This window comes from Lithobates pipiens, unplaced genomic scaffold, assembly GCF_037356315.1.
Source record: "Lithobates pipiens isolate NorthernLeopardFrog02 unplaced genomic scaffold, aLitPip1_a1.2 Scaffold_16, whole genome shotgun sequence".
In the NCBI taxonomy this organism is placed as follows: Eukaryota; Metazoa; Chordata; class Amphibia; order Anura; family Ranidae; genus Lithobates; species Lithobates pipiens.
Genome location: NW_027507748.1, coordinates 565,450,396 through 565,476,803, shown reverse-complemented (window position 1 = coordinate 565,476,803; position 26,408 = coordinate 565,450,396). Strand labels below are relative to the sequence as shown.

Genomic DNA, 26,408 nt, shown 5'->3' with positions numbered 1-26,408 from the left:
CAGCTTAGGGGTCTTTCAGCTGCACAGATGTGCACCATTTTAAAATAAATGAAAACGTGACTGAGAATTAATATTGTAGTAGTATTTTTCTGAAATTTGTCTTTGTAAAGGATAACTACCAAATACTCTTTTCTATCCTCTCTCACAACAAAGTAGTCAGTGTGAGGTGGAAAGAATTGCATTAAATGAGACCTCCAGACAAAGTTCTAATTTACTTTTGCATATTGTAGTGCAGGTCAGCACCACACAAAATGTTCACTTCCTATTAGAAAGGAATAGCACTTGGAGCTACAAAGTTCTATGTGGATTTAGAATTCTTTTTAGGGTCCCTTCACATAGGTAATGTCTGTTACAGATGGCTTGCCAAACTGGGGCAGAACAAAATAGATGTCAATTTTGAGAAATTCAAATCCGTTCAGTTTTCTAGAAATGGAGCTTAAAGAGGAAGTAAACCCTGATGGGTTTACTTCCTCTTTGATTCCCTGCAAAGGCAAAGCATAATGGACTACTATGCATCGCATAGTAGCCCATTATGTGTCACTTACCTGACACAGGAGCCAGCAAAGTCACCGCTGTCCCCTGTAGTTCCGAGCGTCCATCTTCTTGGTGGGTCTCGCTGCTCCGGCGCTGTGATTCGCCGGAGCAGCGATGACGTCACTCCCGCGCATGGGCACGGGAGCCGACACTCGCGGCATATCGCCGCGATCTGCGGCTTACCCAGTGCGCCTGCGCACCGTAAACAGCGGTGGCTCTCTTCAGGTAAATATCTCCTAAACCGTATAGGCTTACCTGTAGGTCAAAGGGATTTGTAAGGGTTTAAAACCACTTTAATGGACCCGTGGCAAGCGAATGTAAACAAGTGCACATCTGTTTACGTCTTTTACCTCCGGTTCGTCATGTTTTAGGTCTTTAAAGAAATGGACGAGGACGCAAAACTTTTCATTTTTATCCATCCTTTTTTTAATATATATATCTATATCTATCTATATATATATCTATATATCTATATCTATCTATATATATATATATATATATATATATATATATATATATATAATATATATATATATCTCCATATATCTCCAGACCTAGATGTAAACCTCTTTCTGCTATATATTGATATTTAACTTCTCTTTGGATCTTCCTGAAAAATGGATTCCAATAGTCATGTGAAAGAAGCCTTACTGAGATTTTTTTTATTTTATTTATTTTTTTATTATTTTTTTTCTACCATATAGCTTAAATTGTTCCTACTCCATTCCTTCTACATTAGGGGGCCCAGTTATGAAGCTGTGGATGACCTTACCATGGTAAAAGCACGGAAAGATACACATACATCCCAACTTTCTAAAATGATAATGCGGAAGGTGATTGAAAGGTTTAGCATTGGGAAACTTGTTTTGATAAGTAGTGCATTTTATATACCACTGTATAGATCAGACCAAGATGATGGACAAATGAGGAGGAAAGAGGGACAGAGGTACTTTGTTCCAAATCGGACAGTCCCTTGAAAGTAGGGGCTGCTGGGAGCTATGATGTACATTACAAATGTGTTTAGTGCTTCAGAATCCCGAAGCGCGTAAAGCCCCATTCAGATGGTGGGGGGCATGTTAGGAAGAACCCTGGCCAGTGTGGCCTTTTATTCGTGTGATTGGTCTCTGCTCCAGAAATGTGTGCTCTGAAGTGTTACACATTGAACCCTCAGTGGGACACTGCAGCCTCCAAACCTCAGCCTGCATTTTATGAGGGACTCCTGTATAATTTGGTCCATTAACTCTCCACCATAGTCATCAAAGTGGTGATCCCCTCTCTGCTGAAAGTAGCAAAGCAAATATCCAAAATAACGTTCTTTGATCCCCCCCCCCCCACACCACCACCACTTTGTTCCTATCCTTTTTTATATGTAAAGTAAAACCAAGTTAGCGGTATTATATATATTTTATTATATTTTTTTTTTTATTCATACTTATATCTAATAGGTCTGGGGCTTTTGATTTAAACAGTCTGAAAGAGTTATGGGATATATTGGCCATCAGATTTGGGGGGGGGATGGTGGTCTGTAAGCATTAAAGGGTAAGAAGCCCTGTTTTAGTGTCGGTTCACACTGACTCATTATGTGACTTGAAGAGTTCAAAGTCGCATGACAAGCCACACCCTATTAACTGCAATTGGACCATTCTCATCTGTGCAACTCAAGTAAAGGTTCCTGCACTACTTTTGGGCCACTTCATTGATACTTTCATTGACTTATGTTAATGAAGTAGCAAGCAAGCTGCAATGAAGTCTTGTAGGATGTCGGCTGTTAAATTCGACAAACTAAGCCTTCAATTTCACCTCATGATGCTACAGAAAAGAGTTTTCATGACTGGGAACTTTTTTTCTCAAGTCATCTTCCAGGACGGCACACCTGAGAGATGAGAGGCTCCTCCCTACAGGAAACACAATCAATCGACAGCTGTTTTAAGTCCCCACCCTTCCCCTTGATCCTCAGTTTTTGATTGTGTTTCTCCCTACACAGCGAAACTGTTTGTTTTTTTCCAAATGACCCGAAGCCTGGGGCTGGTGGTCTCCCCCTGGGAGCCGGACCACAAGCCTGGGAAGCCTCTGGGTCTGGTAGGATATTCTTGTCCTTCCTGGGGGGTTCCCCTATCTTTTCCTCAGGGCGGGCAGCAGAAATTGGAAGAGCCCCCCTGAGAGCTGAAGGACCCTGGGTACAGTGGTGTACCCAGAACTTCAGGGGCCATTATCCTGTCTCCCCCTCCTTACCTGTACAGGTGGCTGTTCAGACGGGGGTGCTGGCCATCGGTTCTTTCCAGGGCGCTTGTCCCCGACTCCTGGGTCCCCGGTAGCTCGCGTGGGCTGCCGGAGAGGGCGTGGCAACAAGCACCCGCGTCATTTTCAAACTTCGGGAAAATGGCAGCGGCGTTCTTACCCAGGAGGGAAGGCTGAGAGTCAGTAGGAGCAGGCGCCCACATCCTCCTTTCTCTAGAGCGAGGAGGCACCAGTTTACTACGGTGGATGTCTGCCTTAAACCACCTCAGATATGAAGATGGGAATGAGGAATGGAAGGCATTGCCCCCCCCCCCATGTATATAGACTGACTGGTACAGTGCAGGACACAGCCTAACCTGGCACCTCCCTATGGGGACAGCAGTTGGGGGGGGGGGGGAGCACTTTGGCGGCTATCCTCCTTGCGTGTGGACCATAAGGATGGAAAAGCAAGCCCGCTGGCTGTGGCAAAAAGAGGAAGACGACAACGGTGAGTACTTTACTTTCCTTTTGCCGTGGGAATTTAGCTGCAAAATCCCCAATTCCAGCCAGAGGGTTTCTAGGCATTTGAGATCTCACCTGGGGTCTGGATTCAAATAGCCCTTAAGCTTCTGCTAAAAACACCAGCTGCAGCCCCTCTTACATCAGAGAAGCTGTATGGTGGACAGGTGGTGCAGAGGAACGAGTGTGCCTAAACCACCTCAGATGAGAAAGAGGTAGGTAGGCCATTGCTCCCCCTTCCCCGTGTATAATATACTGACTGGTGCAGTGCAGAACCTGGGGTCGGGATACAAATAGCGCAGACGCCACTGCTAAAACCACCAGCCACAGCTCCCTCTTACAGCAGAGACACTGTGGTTATCGCAGCAGTAGGTTGCCAGCCTCTCCCTACATGCCCAGTTGTGGTACATTTAGTAGGGATGAATATAGCGTACAGAGGGGACCTGGTAGATACAAAGTTACTTACAGGCCAGGTATACCACTGAACAGGTTATTAATTGGGCAGTGGTTGGTGGATTCAGAAGCTCCCCTGGTCAGCAGGTGCACTAGGTTACCGGCCCTATTAGCCCAGCTGCTAGGAATCTGAAGTTGCTTCACAATGTTTAAAAGCTGACCTAAAATTCAAGGATGGGCAGAGACCAAGCTACTGTGTGGCACAGTAGGGGTTCCCTTGTCACAGATCCTCCTTTTGGAGGTTGCCTGCTATAGTTAACTTTCATAAGCTCCAACCTCCCACTCCACCTTTACACTGTGTTTATATTATAGTGTAGGAGGTAAGAAGAAACTTTTTTTATTGGTTTGGGCTACAATCCACTCAGTGGCAGATCTAAAGGCGATTCACCATAGATCGCTCCCTACATCCTTTTAATTGAGGATTTTCTGTGCAAACCTATGCAAGAGCTACATAATTGATTGTTTGAAGCCTGCAAATAGCTATTTACCTCCCAGGCTAAACTGGTAACCACCTCTTCTAGAGAGGTCTTAAATTAGTCTCTAGGGCTGGGCTCATTAAGACTTTAGTTGCTAATCAGCACCACCTGGATATGTGCTGGCTAGCGTTTGCTCAGTCTATGGAGGTAAGGTAGGACAACAACTACTACTAATAGTAGGGTGTCCAACCATTTTAGGATCTGTTCCTTCTCTGGTGGTGAAGGTTTAGTATCTACAGCCCAGGCTATGCCTATGAAATAAATTGCCTGTTGGTTATTTCATAAAGGGATAGACCATGACTCCTCATTGGCTGCACACCAGTAGACCTCAGTAGTGAAGGTTTGTGCTTGCTGGGATGTTTTTGTGGCACAGCAGAAATACACATTGAGATTTGTGACATCTCTGCTTAATAAGGGCTATATTGCTGTACATCAGAAATGCACTGCACTGAAGCTTGTTTTCTGTCCTTTATATACTAAAGGTACTGCTTTGTTTGGCTACAGATCAGAAAAATACAACAGTGAAGGTGGTCTGTACTTTCTGGTTTTGTGTTGCACAGCAGAAATGCACATCGTTGAGTCAGGTGACATCTCTGCTCATAATGGTTATATTGCTGCACATCAGACATACACAAGATTGAGGTCTGTCTGTGGGGCTTTGTGTCCTGTTTTACTGCCTTGTTGGTTACTTATCAGAAAGGCAGCAGTGAAGTCTGATGGTCCTGATTTGCGTGGCGCTGTGCTGATTCAGACAGTGCTATTAACAGCAATGGCTGCCGAGTTTAAACATGCGATTTGACATGTTGAGTCGCATGACAAATCATTTCAATATGGATGTGCTATCTCTATTCATAGTGTTTTATTGTTGCACATCAGATTTATACAGCATTAAGGTCTGTGAGGTTTTTGTGTCCTGTATTACTGCCTTATCAGAAAGGCAGCAGTGAAAATTGATGGTTCGAATTTGTTGGGCTACATAGTAGAAATACAAATTGAACCCCTGCCAGGTGTAGTACATATACTGCCTTTGGTAATCCATGTAGCACCACAAAGTGGTGTTGTGCTGATTTTAGCCATGCGATTTGACATGTTGAGTCGCAAGGCCAAATCGCTTCAATATGGATGTGCTATCTCTATTCAGAATTGTTATATTGTTGCACATCAGACATATACAAGATTGAAGGTTGTCTGTCCTTTATGTCTTGCATATACTGCCTTATTGGCTGCATATCAGAAAGGACACAGCAGTGAAGGTTGCTTGTCTTTTTCTGATTTTGTTTTTGCTGCTCAGCTGAGAGACACATTGAGGATGGTGGCCTCTCTGCTCAGTATTGGTATATTACTACACATCAGACATACACAAAGATTGAATGTTTGTGTCCTGTATGTCCTATATTTACTGCTTTATCGTTTGTATATCAGGCACAGCAGTGAGCAGTGTTTCTCATGGATCTACCTTTCTGCATCTTAGGGATACACAGCAGGGGTTTGTTGGCTGCAATCCTCCAGGGAGTCACAGCATTGGGGACCTCTTACTTGTTCGACCTGAAAATTGCTATTTGTTTTTTTGTTTTTCCCTGCGACCTGTGTAATCTTGAGGTCTGTGGATCCAGGAATCAGGGACTGCTGGTGTCGCACAGACACAAATGGTACCCATTGGAAGCCATAGTATATGACTTCTCATGCGTCTTGCAGTCCCAAGTCGCAGGTTGGGTCGCACGGGTGTGGGAACCCTAAACTTATCTGTCCCTTCTGATTGAGGTTTTGCTACACAGCAGGAATACTCATCATGACGTTATTGTTTTATTTTGCAGCAGACCAGAAAGATTGCAGCTGTAAAGGTTGTCTGTCTTTTTCCTCAGTTTTTGCTTTTATGTTGTTGCACAGCAGAAATACTCAAGATTGAAGCTTGTTGGTGCTTTCTGTTTCAGAAAAACACAATGCTGCAGGTTGCTTGTGTCCTTTCTCAGTGTTGGTTCTATCTGAACTACACTACAGAAGTGCATGACAGAAAGGAATGTCTTGTGTTCCATATTTTTTCCCTGTGGCATAGCAGAAATGCACAACACGGGAGTTGGTGTTCATATTAATCTTATAACTGTGGTGGTTTGTCAGAAATACACAACATAGAAGTTTGGGTCTTTCTGTCTTTATAGCCTTGTTTTGCTGTACATGGGTAAAGCACAACAGTAAAGGGGGTTCCTGTCCTTTCCGTATTTATATATCAGTTATGACCTAGCTAGCTGCACTAAAGAAATACGCAGCATTTAGGGTTTGCTTGAGTCTCAATGTTTTTACGTCTTGGCAGCACATCAGAAAACCAGACTATGAGGACTGTTTGTCAACATTGAGGTTCAGATTTGGGTCTCTTCCCATATTTGATATATTGGTTTAGATAGTCACACTCAGGCACACAACATTGTTGTCTATGCTTGTGTCCTTTCTGTCTAAATCTATTGTGCCGTGCCCACAATCTATGATCGTTTTATTTGTGATATTAATAATGCATGTATCACCTTTTGTATTTCAGCCTTCTTTTCCATGGAGGGGCCAGGAGTTCGGGCTGCAGCTGCCACATGTCAGAAAACCTTGACCACTTGCATTCAGGGATGCCAGAACCATTTCCTAGGGTTGAAGCCCTGTAGGGTTATGGGACACTGGAGGAAGGGGATAATGAATCCCCCTTTTAGTAAGAACTTGGAGAGCTCTGTTCAGAGGAGTATTAGGGCCTGAGGATGAAGTATAAAGATGTATACCCGATCGAATAGGTTTCGGCTTGGTGCATGGCCTTCATTTTGCCCTTTTAGCAAAACTAGACATAGCAATATGGGTAGTCTACTCCTGCTAGGGACTTTAATCTCCTGAAGAAGGCTCTCAGGCGTAAGTAAGGACATAGATTGGGCGTGCCTTAAACCCAGGGTTCAAGCTTCTGTTAATCTATTTCCCTTAAGTAGGCTTCCCTTTAGTCTTTTGCTGACATAAAGATAAAAAGGAAGCAGTTTTATTTCCCTCAACAGGATAGTGTTAAGACAGGCCCTCTTATTGATTAATGTAGTGTCCTTGTCTTACACAGGTCTCTTATTTATCTTTTTAGTGGTTCTAAGTAGCACCTACAGGCATAATAGGCCATGGTTGTTAGATGTGTGAGATAGGCAACATTGCTAACCTACAAGTTTAACATGTTTTCTGATTCCATTTTTAAGAGCCCATTTCACCTAGATACTGCATCTGAAGCGGAAAAGGCAGGAACATCTGTGGAGCAGACCTGCAGATCAGCCGCATGATCCAGCTAACATGCCTTCATCAAGCATATGAGCGTATGGAGTGGAGGTAAAGCTCACTGCAGAGCCAATGTTCGCCAAGAGGGTTTTGCAGTGGCCCCACCCTAAGGTAGGCCTGAGGTACTTGTTTATCCTCTCAGGTGTGCCGTCCTGGAAGATGACTTGAGAAAAGTACCAGTTACTTACCGGTAACTGTCTTTCTGGGAAATCTTCCAGGACGGCAGGCCTACTTCCCGCCCGTTGGAGGAGGGAAAATTCTAGAACACTAGAAGGTGAGTACCTATGAGGAATGATTTCCCTTGTGAACCTGGTTCAGGAGTTACTTCTCTACAAACTGAGGATCAAGGGGAAGGGTGGGGACTTAAAACAGCTGTCGATTGATTGTGTTTCCTGTAGGGAGGAGCCTCTCATCTCTCAGGTGTGCCGTCCTGGAAGATTTCCCAGAAAGACAGTTACCGGTAAGTAACTGGTACTTTTTTTTTTTTTTTTTTTTTTTTTTTTTTTCTTGCACGTGCGCGTTTCTTTTTCGATTTACATTTTTCGCATGCTTCTCCCTTCATTGATCAGAAAATTGTTTTTTTGTTTTTCAAAAAATTTCCAGCGTGCTCAATTACTCCAATTCCGTATGAAAATCGGCTGTTGCTGCTGCCCACTAATGGTGTGAAATTCAAATGAAAATTCTTTGATAAGAGTTTCAAAAGAAAATTCTTTCGAAATTTGCCCCATGCCTCACAGGCTCGCTGAAGACCAAAAACTGAGCGATCGGTGGTGTTTGATCACTCAGTTTCTTGTCTTAGGAGTGGAGGGAGACATACTTTTAAGATCATGAAATTGGCATACTCTAATTCAAATGTATCCTATGCCCTGCAAAATTTCTGTATATAGACTATAGTATAAAAAGGTCTTTTCATTGAACTTGATCTTCCCTGTTAAAAGAAAAGAACCATTCTTTTTCAAAAATCATTATAGTAGCTCTTGTAGAAAGGAAATCTGGAATACGGAATTTGGCAGCATTTTCAATGACTCTTTGTATGTGTATATGAAGGCTTTGTGTGTGTAGAATGCTACTGTGTGTGTGTATATATTGATATATACATTCATCCTTGTATTGGGAGTCCCTAGATCTGTTTTTCTTTTATTTAAATGACGATGGAACTTTCGATAGATTTGTTGACCTGGAAGTTGCAGAATGTGTTCATTAAACATATATCTGTCTCTTTCCCCTTGATTGAATTTTCATTAGAACAATGTGTGACTCATTAGCGGATGAATCGGAGCAGCTGCACATCAACTGAATGGTGTTTTCTCAGCAGCTGAATTAATATTCCCAAATATTTATTACATTTGGGTCTTTGAAGATGTAGGGATGGGGTAATTGGAATGTTCTATAAATTATAGCATAGCTATGCTAATCATGTTTATCACAGTTCTGCAGCATTTGATGTACACAGTTGTGGTGGTAAATTTTTCTTTGTGTTTTGAAAGCAAGAACCTATAAAAAGCTCTGACGTGCATTGAGAGCAATGGATGTTTTGTCACATGCTGGGCCTCATTTGTAAGTGTGGCCATAGAGGATGATAATGAGCGCCTCTGGCTCCCGGAGGTACGTGGGGAAAATTCCCTGGGAGGTGACAACTACAAAAATCTTCTTGCAAACTGCCACAATCATTCCTCTGCTATGCAGAAATATTAAAGTTGATTGGTTGCCATGGCCGAAATGGATTTTTCTTTATTGTACATCACAGGACACAGAGCACCATAGTAATAACTATATGGGTTATAGGCCACCTTGGGTGTCCATTCACCTAATATAACCAAAAAGGAAACTGGAAGTGCCTGTCCTTATATAATCCCTCCCATACCAGGAGTATCTTTTTTTTTTTTTTTTTTTTTTTTTTTTTTTGCCAGTGTCCAAGGTGTTGGTCATGGTTGATGAAGTGCTAAGCGAGCTCTGCTAAGTAATCCCTGAAGGGATCAAGGGGCTGTGCAAACGGATCCATCTAAAGTGCGGAAAGCCAAAGAATGATACTCCGGGCCTTGTGGAAGAAGAAACAACCCGGGATCTCACTTGATCTTTCTGGTGTGAGTATGCGATGCCTTGCCTGTGTTTTGCCACTAGAGGGTGTAAAAGCTACCTACCTGGCTTCCAGCATTCCATGCTCCCCCTGTAAAGTGCTCAAGTGTCAGAAAAGGCTTCCTGCGACAGCATTACTATTTCTCCTGCTCTGTCAGCCATCAGTAGGGGTTTGGGGGGACCATTCCCCCATCAGAGGGGTCAGTTTCCTCCCCCTGCTGAAGAACCCCCCCCCCCCCGGTCTGCCCTCACTACAGGGCCAGCTATCTCCACGCAGAGCGCAGGAAAGGGATACTTTTCAAAAGAAGGGGGGTAGAGCCTAAGTGCGGGGGAGTGTCTTAAATGCCACCAGGGTGCACGTGGAGCACAAGGCTTACCGTCGGGGGCAAAGGATAAGCCTCATAACCAGACACAGGGCTACAAAAAGCCCTGGAGTCAGAAATCCACAAGAGTCCCAAGGCTTCCTTTTTGAAGGGATGCCCCCTCTTGATCGAGTGGGGGGGAAGACTGCAATGGTTTTCAGAAACTTGGCAAGAGGAAATCCAAGACAAGTGGGTCCTCTCTGTAGTAGCCCTAGGCTACAAACTAGAGTTCCAAGAGTTTCCACCATTGTGTTTTCTAAGATCAAAAGTACCCAAGGACCCAGTAAAAGTCCTTATTTCTGGTACTGGACCGATTAGTGTGTCAGAGTGATGATCGATCCCTCAGAAAAGAGGTACATGGGGTTTTATTCAAATCTCTTTATGGTAACAAAACCAAATGGAGATGTCAGACCCATTCTAGATCTCAGGAATTTGAATCGCTTCCTAAACATCTGCTCCTTTTTGAATGGAGTCGATTTGGTCAGTTGTCTCTATTCTACAGGGAGGAGAGGTTCTAGCATCCATAGATATCAAGGATGCGTATCTACATATACCAATATTTCCCGCTCACCATAAGTTTCTGTGGTTTGCGGTAGATCAGCGCCACTTTCAGTTCGTGGCCTTGCCTTTTGGGTTAGCCACTGCTCCCCGACGGTTTACAAAAGTGTTAGCCCCAGTACTAGCAAGACTAAGGGGCCAGGGTATAGCAGTAATATCATACCTAGACGACCTGCTACTGGTAGATCAGTCAATAGCGGGGAAAATCGAGGGCTGTCCAGAACAGTCAGTTATCTGAAACACCCCAGCCTCTATTTGAGCAGCATTCAACGCCCTAATTGGTTACAGTTTAAAGGATCGTTTCGATGTGGGGGCAATAATTGTCCATGTTGCCCCCACATTTTACGAGGCGATACCATCCTTTCTAGGTCTCTAAATAAGGATTTTAAAGCCATGGCCTTCATTAACTGTAACACTAAATTTTGTTATTTACGTGGTTACATGTGAACAATGTTGCATACAGTATGTTGGACGCACAACACGAAGACTGAGAGACAGATTACATGACCACCTCTATGACATTTCCAAAAACCACCCCACTAATGTGGCGAAGCATTGGAATCTTTGCCATGATAAGGATGTCAGTGGCTTACGCATTCAGGGGGTGGAAAAAGTCACTTTATCTAAAAGAGGGGGTGATAGGTTTAGTCTGTTATGCAAAAGGGAGGTTTATTGGATATTCCATCTCCATACGAGGCAGCCTATGGGCCTTAACTTTGAGTGGGACATTTCATTCTTTTATGAGTGAATTTTCCACATATTGATTGCCCAGTATTTACTAAGCTAATATGTATGGCTCCCATTTCACTGGTTGTCGGTCTGGTGCTGACAGGTTTTTTTCATCTGGTTCTGCTGGGCTCATTTTATTATGTTTCTGCCAGAGTTTATTCACTATTTTCCATTTATTATAATTGCTTTACATTGAGGACAGGCCAATTATTCGATTTAGACTGTTTTTTGAATAGGGCTGTATGCATATATTGCAGCATTTTTCTCTGCAGTGATTATGAATATCAGTATCTTTTTATGTTAATTAATATCCTATTAGACATGTTTGTCATTCGTTTGATAATCACACAGCTGATATATTATGTTGGGTGTGTGATCTATCAACAGGGTTTTTGTATCAGCTTCTTATACCTGTCGGTATAATGATATTCGCATTGAACCTGCCCTTGGTTTTAGAACATTCGATATCGATCGTTCATTTGGTCTATTCCTATTCCTATATTTATTTACTTTTATTTTTGATATTTATGCATTGTATCATAGGAGAAGACCTAAGTAGACACATCCAATAATGAGATATTTGCAATCTTTCTAATATGAAACCCATTTGGGATGTGTCCTTTTTTAGGGAATATTTTTGGTGTGTTTTTTCTCTGGTGGGTTTGACATTCAATGAGCCCCATGTATTGGCATGCACACACATTGAGAGTTTGTTTGTTTCTTTCTCTCCTTTTTTTTATTTATTTTTTTTTTTTGTGTGTGTGTGTCTGCCAATGCGTGTGAAAAAAACATATATAATTTTTTTTACATACAAAATGAAAAATGTTTTTACTTATGCCATTTTTTTATTTCTCTAGGTTACACCTATACCTCTTCACCTAAGGATAAGATTTATCATGTCATTCATTTATTACCATTATGTATGCTTGATTTTGGTGTTTTAGGGGAAAAAGGCTTTTTCCTTTCATCCATTTAAATGTTAATCTTCAGACTTTGGATGTTCACAGGTGTTTCCTTAATTGCTATCTTGTCATACACTTATTTTATTCATTTGTCTAATTGCTTGTGTGTGTGTGTGTGTGTGTGTGTGTGTGTGTGTATATTCTGCTCATTAGCTATGACTAAGCACCGTGTTCGGTGTGAAACATGTCAGCAGCTGTGCAGTTAGTCTGTTTACCAGCCTAGATGCTATGATTTTAATTATATTTTTGAAATAAAGTTGAATAATTCGGAGTGCGGCTATCCAGCTACATCTTTTCTACTTCAGTTCCTGTTGCAAACAGAGCCAGCACCCTGTGGGATTGTGGAGACAGCTGTTTTGGGAGAAGTCATTACCTTAGAGCAGTAATTCTTTGTATTTATATCTGAGACACCTGGGTTGGGTTCTCAATCTAGAGAAATCATCCTTATAGCCGGTAAAAAGGCTGCGGTAGTTGGCCTTTGTCGTAGACACAACCCAGAAAAGGGTGTTCTTGCCTCAGGCAAAGGTCAGTGCTCTAAAAGAGCTGGTTCAGACGGTCAAAGCAAAGAAGGGTCCTTCCATTTGCCTTTGCATGAGTTTACTAGGGAAGATGGTAGCTTCTTTCAAAGCAGTTCCCTGTGCCTAGTTCCATTCAAGACTGTTACAACACAGTATTCTGTCTGCTTGGAACAAACCGATCCAAGCCTGGGCTTATCCAATTAATCTGGCTCCAAAAGTACGCCAGTCTCAACTGGTGTTTGATAACCAGGAATTTACAGAAGGGGAAATCATTCATTCCAGTTTCCTGGAAAGTACTAACTACGGATGCCAGCATATGGGGCTGGGGAGCAGTTCTAGAAGAGACCACGGTTCAAGGGAAGTGGTCCCAGTCCGAGAAGACCTTGCCCATCAATATCCTAGAGATTCGGGCAGTACATCTGGCTCTGATAGCCTGGATGCCCAGGTTGCGGAAATGCTCCCGTCAGGATACAATGCCACAGCAGCGGCCTATATCTATCACCAAGGAGGCACCAGAATCCACGGTGCCCAAAGGGTTGTGGTCCATAATCTGTCTTGGGCAGAGTAACATGTTCCTTGCCTATTGGCAAGGAGTGGAAAATTGGCAGGCAGGTTTTCTGAGCCATCAAAGGTTGTTGCTGGGAGAATGGTCTCTACATCCTGATGTCTTTTTGGCCATATGCCAAAGATGGGGTACGCTAGACGTAGATCTATTGGTGTCCAGGTTCAACAAGTTGGATAACTTTGTGGCGAGAAGAGGGGATCCACTTGCACTCGGATGCGTTAGTGATCCCATGGAATCTTTTTTCACTGATTTACACATTCTCTCCCCCCCCCAGTTCAGCTGCTACCACAGCTTTAGAGGATCAGGGAAGCCGGTAATCCTAGTGACCCAGAAGACCCTGGTATGCAGATATAATTCTACAATTAGGAATAGAAAGGAAGCTGGTTTTGTACAATCAGGGCTCTAGGGCTGAAACGACTAATCAACAACTAATCGATTATGGAAATAGTAATCTATTAGTTTCATAATCGATTAATCGGGCAGTAACATAATGGGGTTAAACTAAAATGAGCCCGTTATTGTACAAAGAGCAAATAATCGCTACTGTAAATATTACTTTCACAGTTCTACTGTAAAAAGTGAACCCCTTTAAAGTAGTTATTATCTGCCTTTTTTACTATTAAGGGCTCATTTTAGTCTTTTTAACCACTTCCCACCCGGCCAATGCATATATACGGCCGGGTGGGAGCCGTCTACTCCTGATAGGACGTTCAGGAACGTCCTTCAGGAGTAGCGGGATCGCGCGCGCGCGTGCCCGCGCAGCGGCGCGATCCCGATGTGCTCGTGTCACCCGGACACGGCACATCTCAGATCGGCAGGAGGGCTCTGTGATTGGCCCTCCTGATCACATGACGGCCGTGTCCAATCACGGCCGTCATGTGATGTAAACAAACAGCCGGTTGCTAGGCAATCGGCTCTCCTCTCCTCACACGGAAGTCACCGCTGAGGAGAGGAGAGCAGAACGCTGCAGCCGGCTGATGATCAGTGAGTATGGGCTGCTTTTTACAGCTTTTTACTCACTGATCATCAGTGTAGTGTAAACACACAACACACCACACAGTACAAACACAGTCCCCACATATGTCCCCAAAACACACATGTCCCCAAAACATACATGTGCCCAAATAATAAAAACACATGTCCCTAATAATAAAAACATGTCCCCCACATATGTCCCACTAAAATCACATGTCCCAATGATTATCTGCACACATATGTACGTGATCACCTGCACACATATGTACATGATCATTTGCGTACATATGTCCGTGATCACACAAACCAATTATTATACACTTAACGGAATTTTTTTTACCAAAAACATGTAGCAGAATACATTTTGGCTTAAATTTATGACAAAATTTGATTTTATTGGATTTCTTTTCAAATAGAAAAAAGAAAATATTGTTTTTTTTTTTTTTCCAAATTTACGCTTTTTTTGCGCTTATATCGCAAAAAAAAAAAACGGAGTCGTGAATAAATAACACTAAAATAAAGCTCTATTTGTGCGAACAAAATGATAACAATTTCATTTGGGTACAGTGTAGCACGACCGCGCAATTGTCACTGAAAAAGCTAGAGCGCTGAAAGCTGAAAATTGGGCTGGGAAGGAAGGGGGCGAAAGTGCCCTGTATTGTAGTGGTTAACCATTATGTTACTAAATGTCTTAGACCTGGTTCACATCTATATGTTTGGTGCTTTTTGCAGAAAGGCACTACAGTTCATTTACATGGTTTCCTATGTGACACGTTCACATCTGTGCTTTTTTTCAGCCTCTGCATATTTGGTAAGGGTCAGGGACTTTTAAATGCAAAACGGTGCTTCTTGGGTTCAATATACTTCAATGGAGAAGCTGCAGAAAAGCATGTAATGCATTTTTGAAGCAATTTGTGTTTTTTAATCTGTCCAAAAAAAAAAAAAGCAAAATCGCAAATTGCAGTAAAATCATGTGCGCAGGAATCAAAAACGCACAGCTAAAGGCACTGCAGAAACAGATCAAAAGTAAACTGTATAGGTGTGTGAAAGCCTTATGCTTTCAGATGAGAAAATTCAGACGAAAAATCTTTGTACATTCGCTGAATGAAAGAATTTTGTTTGAAATTTTCACTTGTTTTTAACATTCTGTTTTTAAAATTAATGTAATTTCTGAATGCAAACCACATACACTGTCTGAAAATTCCTTTGACCAAGCAGTTTTCTATTTCCAAATTTTCCCATCACTGTGGTTGAAAATGAATGTCAAATTCACCCACTTTTTTTAATAAGGTTATTAACCGATTAATCGAAACAATAATCAGCCAACTAATCGATTATGAAAATAATCGTTGGTTGCAACCCTACAAGGGTCAGATTTCAGCCTTGGCAGTGTTTTTTTCCAAAGGCTGCTTGCTTCGCACTCTTTAGTCTGGGCATTCGTACAAGGGGTAACTCTGATAACTCTGCAAGTTAGAATACCCTTGTGCCCATGGGATTTGAATCTGGTTTTGTCTGTGTTGCAAAGACAACCCTTTGAACCTATACGGAATATTCCTTTTGACAAGGAAGTTGGTATTCCTAGTTGCGATAACCTCTGCAAGAAGAGTATCAGAATTGGCTCTCTTCTCCTGTAAAGAGCCATACTTAATCATTCACAAGGATAAGATCATGCTGTGTCCGCACCTGACCTTTAGTGTCTGGTTTTCTGAATCAAGAGGTTTCCTTACCCTCCTTTTTCCCAGAACCTTGTTTTGCCAAAGAAAAATATTTTACATTCTCTCGATGTATTGAGAGCAATTAAAGCATATCTGAAAGCGACTGCTCAGATATGGAAAACTGATGTTTTGTGTTGCCGGTAGGCCCTAGAAAGGGTCAGGCAACATCAAAATCTACTGTTGCAAAGTGGATTCATTAGGTAATTAGTCAGGCTTATGGCCTGCAAAGAAGGGTTTCTCCCTTTTAAGATTAAAGCGCACTCTACCAGGGAAATCAGTACTTCATGGGCAGTGCATCCCCAAGCCTCCTGTGGCTCAGGCTTGCAAGGCCGCTACTTGGTCGTCGGTACATACATTCACAAGATTCTATCAAATGGATGTAAGATGGCAGGAGGACACTGCCTTTGGGCTCAGTGTGCTGCAGGCAGCAGTATAAGTCCTCACGCCTGGCAGCGGCGATTTGATTTGTGTCTCCCTCCCCTCAGGTAGCTTTGCTTTGGGACATCCCATATAGTTATTACTATGGTGCTCTGTGTCCCATGATGTACGGTAAAGAAAATAGGATTTTTGTAAGGGCTTACCCGTAAAATCCTTTTCTTGGAGTACATCTCAGGACACAGACGTCCCTCCCCTCTTATTAGGATAAGTGTGTGTATATATTGCTTTGCTACAAAAACTGAGATACTCCCGTTATGGGAGGGGCACTTCCTGTTTCCTTTTTGGTTATACCAGTGTCCATTCACCTAGAGGTGGCCTATAACCCATATAGTTATTGCTATGGTGCTGTGTCCCGTGATGTACTCCAAGAAAAGGATTTTACAAGTAAGCCGTTTATAAAAACTAGAGCAAAATAGGATTTTTTTAAGAGCCCTTTTTGGCTTGTTGCTTTAGTTAACCAGTTGCCGACCGCCGCACGATGATGTACGTCGACAGCATGGCACGGGCAGGCATATTGGCGTACATGTACGTCCCTTGCCTCCCGCGGGTCGGGGGCCCGATCGGGCCCCCGCCCGGTGTCTGCGGTGGTCGGTTTTCGTCCGGGAGCGATCCGGGACGAGGGGGCGGCCATTCATTCACTCCCGACGAATAGGAATCCCCCGTGACATCACTTCCTCTCCTGTAATGTAAACACAGGAGAGGAAGTGATGTATTCTCTCCTCCGTGTCGGTATTTTTCGTTCCGACACGGAGGAGAGCGGATCGGTGAGTTGCACCAACACTCTACACACACAGTAGAACATGCCAGGCACACTCACACCCCCCCCTTTACCCCCCGATCACCCCCCCAATTACCCCTGCCCCCCAGTCACAGTGACACCAATGTCATTTTTTTTTTTTTTTTTGCATTGGTGTCATTTGTGACTGTAATAACTGTTAGGGCAGTTAGGGTTAGCCCCCTTTACTTCTAATGTACCCCCCTAACCCCCCCAATAAAGGTTTAACCCCGTGATCACCCCCCGTCGCCAGTGTCACTAAGGCTGGGTTCACATTGCAGCGGTTTATGAGAACGAATGTGATTCGCACCGCACTGCAGTGCAAATCACATCCGATCTCTGTGCGATTCGAGTTCAGCCATTCGCCGCACCCGCCGCAAATTCGCACGGGACCCTTTTTTTGTCCCGCAGCAGAATCGGATCGCATGGGTGTTCACACCATGCGATCCGAGTTTGCAGATCGCACTGCGATATGCGAACTGATCTGGGGGTGTCAGTAACATTTCACTGACACTCCCAGCAGTCCGCATAGGGCAGTGTGAACTGCCGCCGGGAGGCATGCGATGCGGGAACCCGCCGCGGATTCGCGGCGTTTCCGCATCGCTCCAGTGTGAACCCAGCCTAATAAGCGATCATTTTTCTGATCGCTGTATTAGTGTTACAGGTGACGCTAGTTAGGCAGGTAGGTATTTAGGTTCGCCGCAGCTTTTTATAGCACCAGGGACCCCCATATACTACCGCATAAAGCCCCCTGATTGCCCCCTAGTTAACCCTTTCACCAGTGATCACCATATAACTGTTACAGGTGACGCTGGTTGGTTAGTTTTTTTATAGTTTCAGGGCACCTGCCATTTATTACCTAGTCTCACTAGTGTACCCCTAAATTTAGGGGTGTCTACTTTCCAAAATGGGGTCATTTGGGGGGGGTTTGTGCCATCTTGGCATTTTATGGCCTTCAAAACTGTAACGCCCTTAGCCTGAAGGCGGTGCTTGGTTTTCGGGGCCCCGTACGCGGCTAGGCTCCCAAAAAGTCCCACATATGTGGTATCCCCGTACTCAGGAGAAGCAGCAGAATTTATTTTGGGGTGTCATTTCACATATGCCCATGGCATGCGTGAGCAATATATCATTTTGTGAAAAAAAAAAAAAAAAAAGTTTGTAATTTTCCTGCAACTTGTGGCAAAATATAAAATATTCCATGGACTCAACATGCCTCTCAGCAAATAGCTTGGGGTGTCTACTTTCTAAAATGGGGTCATTTGTGGGGGTTTTGTGCCATCTTGGCATTTTATGGCCTTCAAAACTGTAATAGGTAGTGAGAAGTGAACTCAAAAATTTACGCCCTTAGAAAGCCTGAAGGCGGTGCTTGGTTTTCGGGGCCCCGTACGCGGCTAGGCTCCCAAAAAGTCCCACATATGTGGTATCCCCGTACTCAGGAGAAGCAGCAGAATTTATTTTGGGGTGTCATTTCACATATGCCCATGGCATGCATGAGCAATATATCATTTAGTGACAACTTTGTGTAAAAAAAAAAAAAAAAAAAATTTTTTTTTTTGTCATTATTCAATCGCTTGAGGCAAAAAAATAAAATATTCAATGGGCTCAACATGCCTCTTATCAATTTCCTTAGGGGGTCTACTTTCCAAAATGGGGTCATTTGGGGGGGTTTTGTACTGCCCTGCCATTTTAGCACCTCAAGAAATGAGATAGGCAGTCGTAAACTAAAAGCTGCGTAAATTCCAGAAAACGTACCTTAGTTTGTAGATGTGACAACTTTTGCGCAAACCAATAAATATACAATTATTGACTTTTTTTTTACCAAAGACATGTGGCTGAATACATTTTGGCCTAAATGTATGACTAAAATTGAGTTTATTGGATTTTTCTAATAACAAAAAGTAGAAAATATCATTATTTTTTTTTTTCAAAATTTGCGGTCTTTTTACGTTTATATCGCAAAAAATAAAAATCGCAGAGGCAATCAAATACCATCAAAAGAAAGCTCTATTTGTGGGAAGAAAAGGACGCAAATTTTGTTTGGGTACAACATTGCATGACCGCGCAATTACCAGTTAAAGCAGCGCAGTGCCAAAGTGTAAAAAGACCTCTGGTCATTTACCAGCAAAATGGTCCGGTCTGAAAGTGGTTAAAGCGGCGCTCCACTGCCTACAGCCTTTTTTTTTTTTTTTTTATTATGGGACAATGACAAAGATTGATTAAAAATTCTAACTCTCTTGTTTCAGTCTTTCAGGTTTTAAGATGTCAGTTTTCTCTGTAAAAATACATTTTAAAATCTTCAAACAGACAGTTGTCATCTTGCCTGTGGGCATGTGAAGCCCACAGGCATCCTCTTCCGGGACACTGTGCCGCTGATCGTCCAGCATGCACCGCCCATTGTATCCCCGAACTCACGCATGTGCAGTAACTTTAATTAGGAGGGCCGTCAACAGTTCAGGTTGCCATCACCACGGGCGTCGTCGAAGTCCCGCCCTGTTGTGATGGCAATGGAGCTAAGCAAGTCACGTGATAACTCGCGCCAGGCCGCCACACTGACTCCTGCAACATGCACTTGGTGCAGATCCGACATCTGTTTTGGGGAAGGCTGTTCAGCAACTTTCACCATCCTGATGTAGCTGTAGTAAATTAAGCTTAGCTGGAGCCAGATGATGTCTCCATAGTGTAGTATTTATTGGATTTGTATGTTAAAGGCCCAAATAAAATGAATCCTAAAAACATATGACAATGGGTGCCACTGCCAGCCCAGTATCAAACAGTAGCCTGATGTCGGCACTAGTGTCTCCTCCCCAACGCGTTTTGTCCAGTAGGACATTATCAAGGGGTCCAATCCAGCTGTCAGTACAGCAATCTCCCGCTGAGCTATTGTGTTCTAACATTGGATAGTTGGTATAGAACGTTTATTCTGCTGGGTTGGACAAAATTTTTTTAGTGTTTTACCTAGCCTTAGTTGAAATCGCCCCCACTGTAATTGTCTGGTACCACAGGGGCTAAAAAGGCTGAGGGACCTGTCATATGCACCAGTGTTCATTTAGATTGTTTTTAATACATAGAAGCTATTGTCTTTGTCACTATTTTGAAAGCTGTTCCCTTCCTGTTTTGGTTACAGTAGTCGTCCTGATTAGAACTGAAGGCAGATCTCTCTAATGTGGACCAAGCAGGTTGGGAAGACCTAGATCCTCTGTCAGGGTTTACTGCTGTGGCGATTGTGGTAGCTGGGGAAGGAACAGAGAAAAATGGCTGATGGAGAGATTTTAACCATTCACCTTCCATCTAAAGCAAGAAAAAAAGGAACTGAAAGTAGTTGTGTGATCTTTGCTGGAGGTCAGATGCCGTTTTGCATCCCTTCTCTTGATTCTCAGTTTGCACAATATTAGCACAAGAATCCTATTCCCAGACCTGGATATTGGCCTCTATTTGGCTGTGTACTGTACATAACAGATCTGATGTTCCATAGGGTTTAATAAAATCTTCAGGCGGCATCAGGAACTTTTTTACTAGGGCTGAAGGGACTCTGCTGGGTTGTAAATACTTAAGACAGGCTGATCTTATGTGATTTGGCAGGGAAAATGACAACTAAACAATATAAGTGAAAAGGGAATCTTAAAGTAAAAATGTATCTTCTATTGCACCTTACCAATGAAAGTGTCGTGTAGAGAAACTTTGTTTTTCAACTTTTTTGAAAGTGACAATCCACACTTCATTAAACTTAAGGCTGCATTCCCACCTCAGCGTATCATTTTCATGTGGAAAATTGTGCGTTTTTGCTGCGATTTTGTACAGATCGAAAGGTCACCAATGTAAAAAGCAGAAAAACTCCTGTAATGTGCCCAAAAAGAAGCTCATGTACTTTTTCGAGCTTTGGCTTTTTGCTTCAGGCCACAAAACACTCAGACGTGAACAAGGGCCATTTTAAATGAACGGGATTTTGCTTGTTGGGCGTTTTTGAACTTTTGAGGTGAGCGTTTTACAAGCTGAAAACGCTCAGGTGTGAATGCAGCCTCTTGTGCATTGCAGTGAGTAAATGCAGCATTTTTATGGAACACACACAATCAAACATGTAGGGCACATAGAGAACAATTGTCTTCTGTTACCTTGATCAATGCAGGTTATGCGTCTAAATGCACCGGGTTTTAACAAGAGAAAATATTTAAACACTGTGCTAGCAGTGGCAGCATTCATATTGGCTGCTTCTCCTACTTCCTTTTAGATACGTTTTTATACTTTTTTGTGCTAAACTTAAGTCAGGTACACACTATTGGGGTTTTTTTGAACCGGTCGTTGTCTTCTGACATTTGGCCCCAAATGTAGTGTGTACCCAGCTTTAACATCTATTTTGAAGGGTGACATTACCTTTTGCGGTGTTTAAACGTTAGAGAACTTCTTTTTTTTTTTTTTTTTTTTTTTTTTTTTTTTTTGTGGACATTCACAATTGCAAATGTGTCTGCTTGACGATGTAACTCTAAGAACCACAGTGCAGGTTCATGTGATTATCTGCAAGCGGCTTAGGCCTGGTTCACACTAGTATGACAAACGCTCCAACTTTGGGAGCTCATGTCGCATGACTTGTGCAAATCAATGGTTCCCTAGGAGAGCCGTCTTAACTGGTCCGACACGCGTTGATCCGACCTGACTTTAGAAAAGGTTCCTGCACTACTTTGGTCTGACTCGTGTTTTTTTCAGCCCATTCAATATCATTGAAGTAAGATCCTCGTCCTAACCATCTGACTTGCAACATCCGACATGGTGATTACAGCAGCAGGAGAAGGAATTTTATGTCCCACTGGGATTGTTTTGATTGGTCTAAGGACAAGTCTGATGATCTCAAAGTAGGAGCAAAATCGTATCCCGTTCATGCACGTTGGATGGAAGTGAGGCCGATGTCACAGGGCAAAGTAGGGTAACAGTTGTGTCGTACCAGTGTGAGCCCAGCCTAATCCCAAAAAGCAATGGAAGGCAGCTTGCACCCACTGCTAATCAAATTCACGCTCATGCAGTAATTGGCTCTTTCAATGGGGCTGCCTCTCGCAGCTATTCATGGGAACCTCCGCTGTGGTTCTCGCATGTAATCGCCAAGCGAGGGCATTCGTAAGTGTGAACCATACTATGTGGTTTGTTTTAGTGTGTATTATACTGAAGATGCATTTTGCTAATAGTACTCTTTGTTCTGGCAGGATCTAATGAGACAGTTCCTCTCCGGCCTTGAATTCCTTCATTTGAACTGTATTGTGCATCGTGATCTTAAACCAGAAAACATTCTAGTGACCAGCTGTGGACAAGTGAAACTTGCAGATTTTGGCCTTGCTCGAATCTACAGCTGTCAGATGGCCCTCACCCCTGTGGTAAGTGTTTACTGTAACTTCGCACTTTATATAGCAGGTGAGAACATCTTTGAGAGTGCAGCTGCACAGGAAACACATGCAGTCACAGTTGTCAGGATTGGAAAACCATATTTAATGATGATTTAAGGTTTGTATAAATTACATAAAAACTTGGAGATCCCTGATTTTACACTATATCAATTTCTGACAACTTTAAAATACCACAGTTTTTATATTCAAATTCCACAAAGGATAAATGCATCTATTGTAATCTAAAACGCATGCCTTTAATGCCTAAAACCATAAAGGGATCATTTCTATATAGAGCAACATCTGAAAGCATTTGTGCGTGAGATAAAAGCTCATGAGAGAGGAGTTATCTCCAGAGATGCTTTACCTGAGAACATCTCATGTGGCTTCTGCTTGCCGCTTATGAGCTGGGTTTTAAAGTATGCATATTTTAAAGTTGTATCGAAGTACATTTTTGGAAAAAAAAAAAACAGGCAGGGATTTTTATAACCGAAGAGAACCCAGTGGTGTTTGTAGCACAGCCATTCAAGTGGGTGAAGAGACAGAACCCTGAAAGGAGACCCGATGAAGATGGAACCCCCGGGATTAGCAGCAGCGGTGACAGCACAGCGCTGGAGGACCTTGCTTGGTAGGTAAGTTCTGTCATAATGTGCTAGTATGCAGTTCATACTAGTACGTTTATGGCATGAACCTTCCAGGGGTATATTTAAAATTAAATAAATAAATTGAGAGAACTTTAATACCAGTTTAAAGGATCCTAAGTTGCTTTATTAAGAGTAACTACATCCCAACAGCCAAGGGCCCTGGAATTCTGCTTGCAAACATTAAGTGAGCCTGCTGAATTAATATATGGCAGTTTTGATTGCAGACTTGTTTTTATAAGTGCAGGTTCTGCAGCTTACATCCTGCTTCTGGTTTCACTACCTAGAGAATCCATCGACATGGAACAAGTATGCAGCCAATGAAGTATGAAAAATCTGAACCTATCACATAGTGAAACCAGAATCCGGGTCTGTCTCTTTAAAAATAACATGGCAGTGGCAGTCAGAAGGTGTGTTTTTTTTTTTTTTTTTTTTAATCTTTTTAAATCTTTTTATAATGAAGATTTTTATTTTTTTATCTCCTTGCATGACAAAAACACCTGTGTGCAGTAGCCTCCCAATACTTGCCTGAACCAGTATCAATCCAGCGATGTTGCACGAGAGTCTGGGCTGTTCAGAACTCTTCCTTCATTGGTGGGCAAATGAGAGAGCGAGGGGGTGGGGCTGGGCTGTGTCTGTGCACAGGGGAGCGGCTCGGGCATTCCCGTAGCAAGCTGCTTACTGTGGTGGCACTTGGCGGGAGGGAGGGACCAGGAGTGCCCACAAGGCACCCGAGAAGAGGAGGGTCTGGTCTGGTCTGCGCAAAACCAACTGCACAGAGGAGGAAAGTATAAACATGTTTATTTTTAAAAACGAGACTTTAGCATCACTTTTCTTTAAGACTCATTTCACACTGGGGCGCTTTTCATGCATTTTAGCGCTAAAAATAGCACCCCTTTAGCTACCCCATTGTGAAAGCCCGAGTGCCTTCACACGGGTGGTGCGCTTGCAGGACGGAAAAAAGTCCTGCAAGCAGCATCTTTGGGGCAGTGCGGGAGCTGTGTATACACCTTTTCCAAAATGCCCTGCGCTATTAACCCTTTCTTAGGCCGCTAGCGGGGGTTAAAAGCAAAGTAAGTGTTAAAGGAGCTGGGTGTCAGAAGGTGCTGGCTAGCAGAAAGGTGCAGTGTCAGAGGTTCTGTGAAGACTGGAGGCAAGTGGGTGCAGTGTCAGTGTGCAGAATGCCGGTGGTATTGGGTTCTTTATTGGGCCGAATGTAAAAGCTTTCTATATGTAAGCCTTGGATCATTCTCCAAGAGAGCACCAGCTGATATTATATGCGCACCGAGACTACATCACCTGCTTATCTAAAGCACCAGTGCAAGCTCTCCTCTTCCGCTTTAAACTCCATGCTTTGCTGTAATGTTTGTTTATACTGCATGTTACCTCAATGCACAGTGACTTTATTATTTTCTTATTATTTAAGGTACTGTTATAGTGCAGTCAATTTATGCAGCGCTTTACATATACATTGTACATTCACATCGGTCCCTACCCTCAAGGAGCTTACACTCTAAGGTCCCTAACTCACATTCATATACCAGGGCCAATTTAGACAGAAACCAATTAACCTACCAGCATGTCTTTGGAGTGTGGAAGGAAACCCACGCAGGCACAGAGAGAACATGCAAACTCCGGGCAGGTAGTGTCACGGTTGGGATTCAAACCAGGGACCCTTTTTACTGCTAGGCGAGAGTGCTACACATACGGAACTCTGTGCTGTGTTATGCATTGAGTGCAAGCCTACATTAATGGTATAAGTACAGTAGTTGCCAATTATAGGTCCAAGCTGGACCAATGTAACTGTGCTATTAAGAAAATGCCCAGATCTTGGCTTTTAAAGTATAACTAAAGGTAATATGTCACCCCTCAGCCCCCCACCCCCCCTTCCTGTTAGGTTCTATTTGTCATATTTTCAGAGTGAAAATGAAAGTTAAACATATTTTTTTATTTTTTTTTATTTCGTGTGAAATCCGGAGAAGCACTTGAAGTTAAGAAGGCTGCACGTGTGGTGTGGTCAGGAGAGGATGTGTTTTCTGAGCTCTGCTGGAGTGAGATCCAAAGTTTTTACCCGCACCTAGTAAATGAGTGGTTTTGAGGGGACCTGAGAAATCTGGATGCCTTCTAAGTCCTGCGGGCTTCAGAGGGTTAAGAAATTGAGATCCCCCCTCCCCCCCATGAATATCGCAAACGGACCACAAGGAGGCTACTGACTCTACACCACCCGGCATACCAGAGGTCATGGCGGCTGTTAACCCATGCCAGACTGACTTAGATTCTAAGATCGAGGTGGTCCAGCTAGATGTGGACTTAATTCAGCAAGATCTGGACAAAATCCACTCCAGGGTCGCTAAGGCTGAACGCCATGTGGGGGATGTGGAGGACACAGTGACTGACCATGCAGCTTCTATCCGGGCCTTGCAAACGAAAGTTAGAGCCCTGGAGTATAGATCAGAGGATGCCAAAAAATCTGAGCCGCCGTAACAATCTCAGTATTGTCGGGCTCCAGGTGGGGTGTTGAGGGCCGGTCTCCTGCTGTGTTTAGAGGTTCTCCTACACTCCCTAATGCAGGCATGTCCAAAGTCCGGCCCGCGGCCGGTTTTGAACAGCCCGCCTGGTTATTTGAACATGCATGTCTTTTGTGGCCCCGACGATCTCCCAGCCCCGGGGCCACAAAAGATGTATATGCTTCAGAAGGGACAGGGAGGGGCGGGGCCGAGCGCCATACACAGGAGAATTTCCTGGCTATGGTGGTGGGGGCATTCATAGCAGTGGTGGGTCTGCAGATGGGCACTGACCATTATTTTGCTTCACAGTTCTTTATTTAACCACTTGCCTACTGGGCACTTAAACAGCCCTCCTGCCCAGACACATTTTCAGCTTTCGGTGCTCTCACTCTTTGACAATTACTCAGTCATGCAACACTGTACCCAAATAAATTTTTATTTTTTTCCCACAAATAGAGCTTTCTTTTGGCGGTATTTGATCACCTCTGGGGTTTTTTATTTTTTGTGCTATAAATGAAAAAAGACCGAAAATTTTGGGGAAAAAAACGCATTTTTCTTTTGTTTCTGCGATTTAAAATAATGCAAATTATAAAAAAAATTTTTTTTTTTTCAGAAATTTTGGCCACAATTTATACTGCTACATGTCTTTGGTAAAAATAACCCAAATTAGTGGATATTATTTGGTCTTTGTGAAAGTTAGAGAGTCTACAAACTGTGGTGCGAATCATAAAAAAATTGATCAC

The 26,408-nt window shown here is 43.1% G+C and overlaps 1 protein-coding gene across 1 annotated transcript in view; it reads left to right on the top strand.

Annotated features, from left to right (window-relative positions):
* The window catches only part of CDK4 (cyclin dependent kinase 4), a 104,127-nt gene that overhangs the window by 46,658 nt on the left and 31,061 nt on the right, over window positions 1–26,408 (top strand). The window contains exon 4 of the mRNA XM_077483654.1: window positions 22,341–22,508. Within this exon, the coding sequence (XP_077339780.1) occupies window positions 22,341–22,508 (168 nt within the window). The remainder of the gene's footprint in view (window positions 1–22,340; window positions 22,509–26,408) is intronic.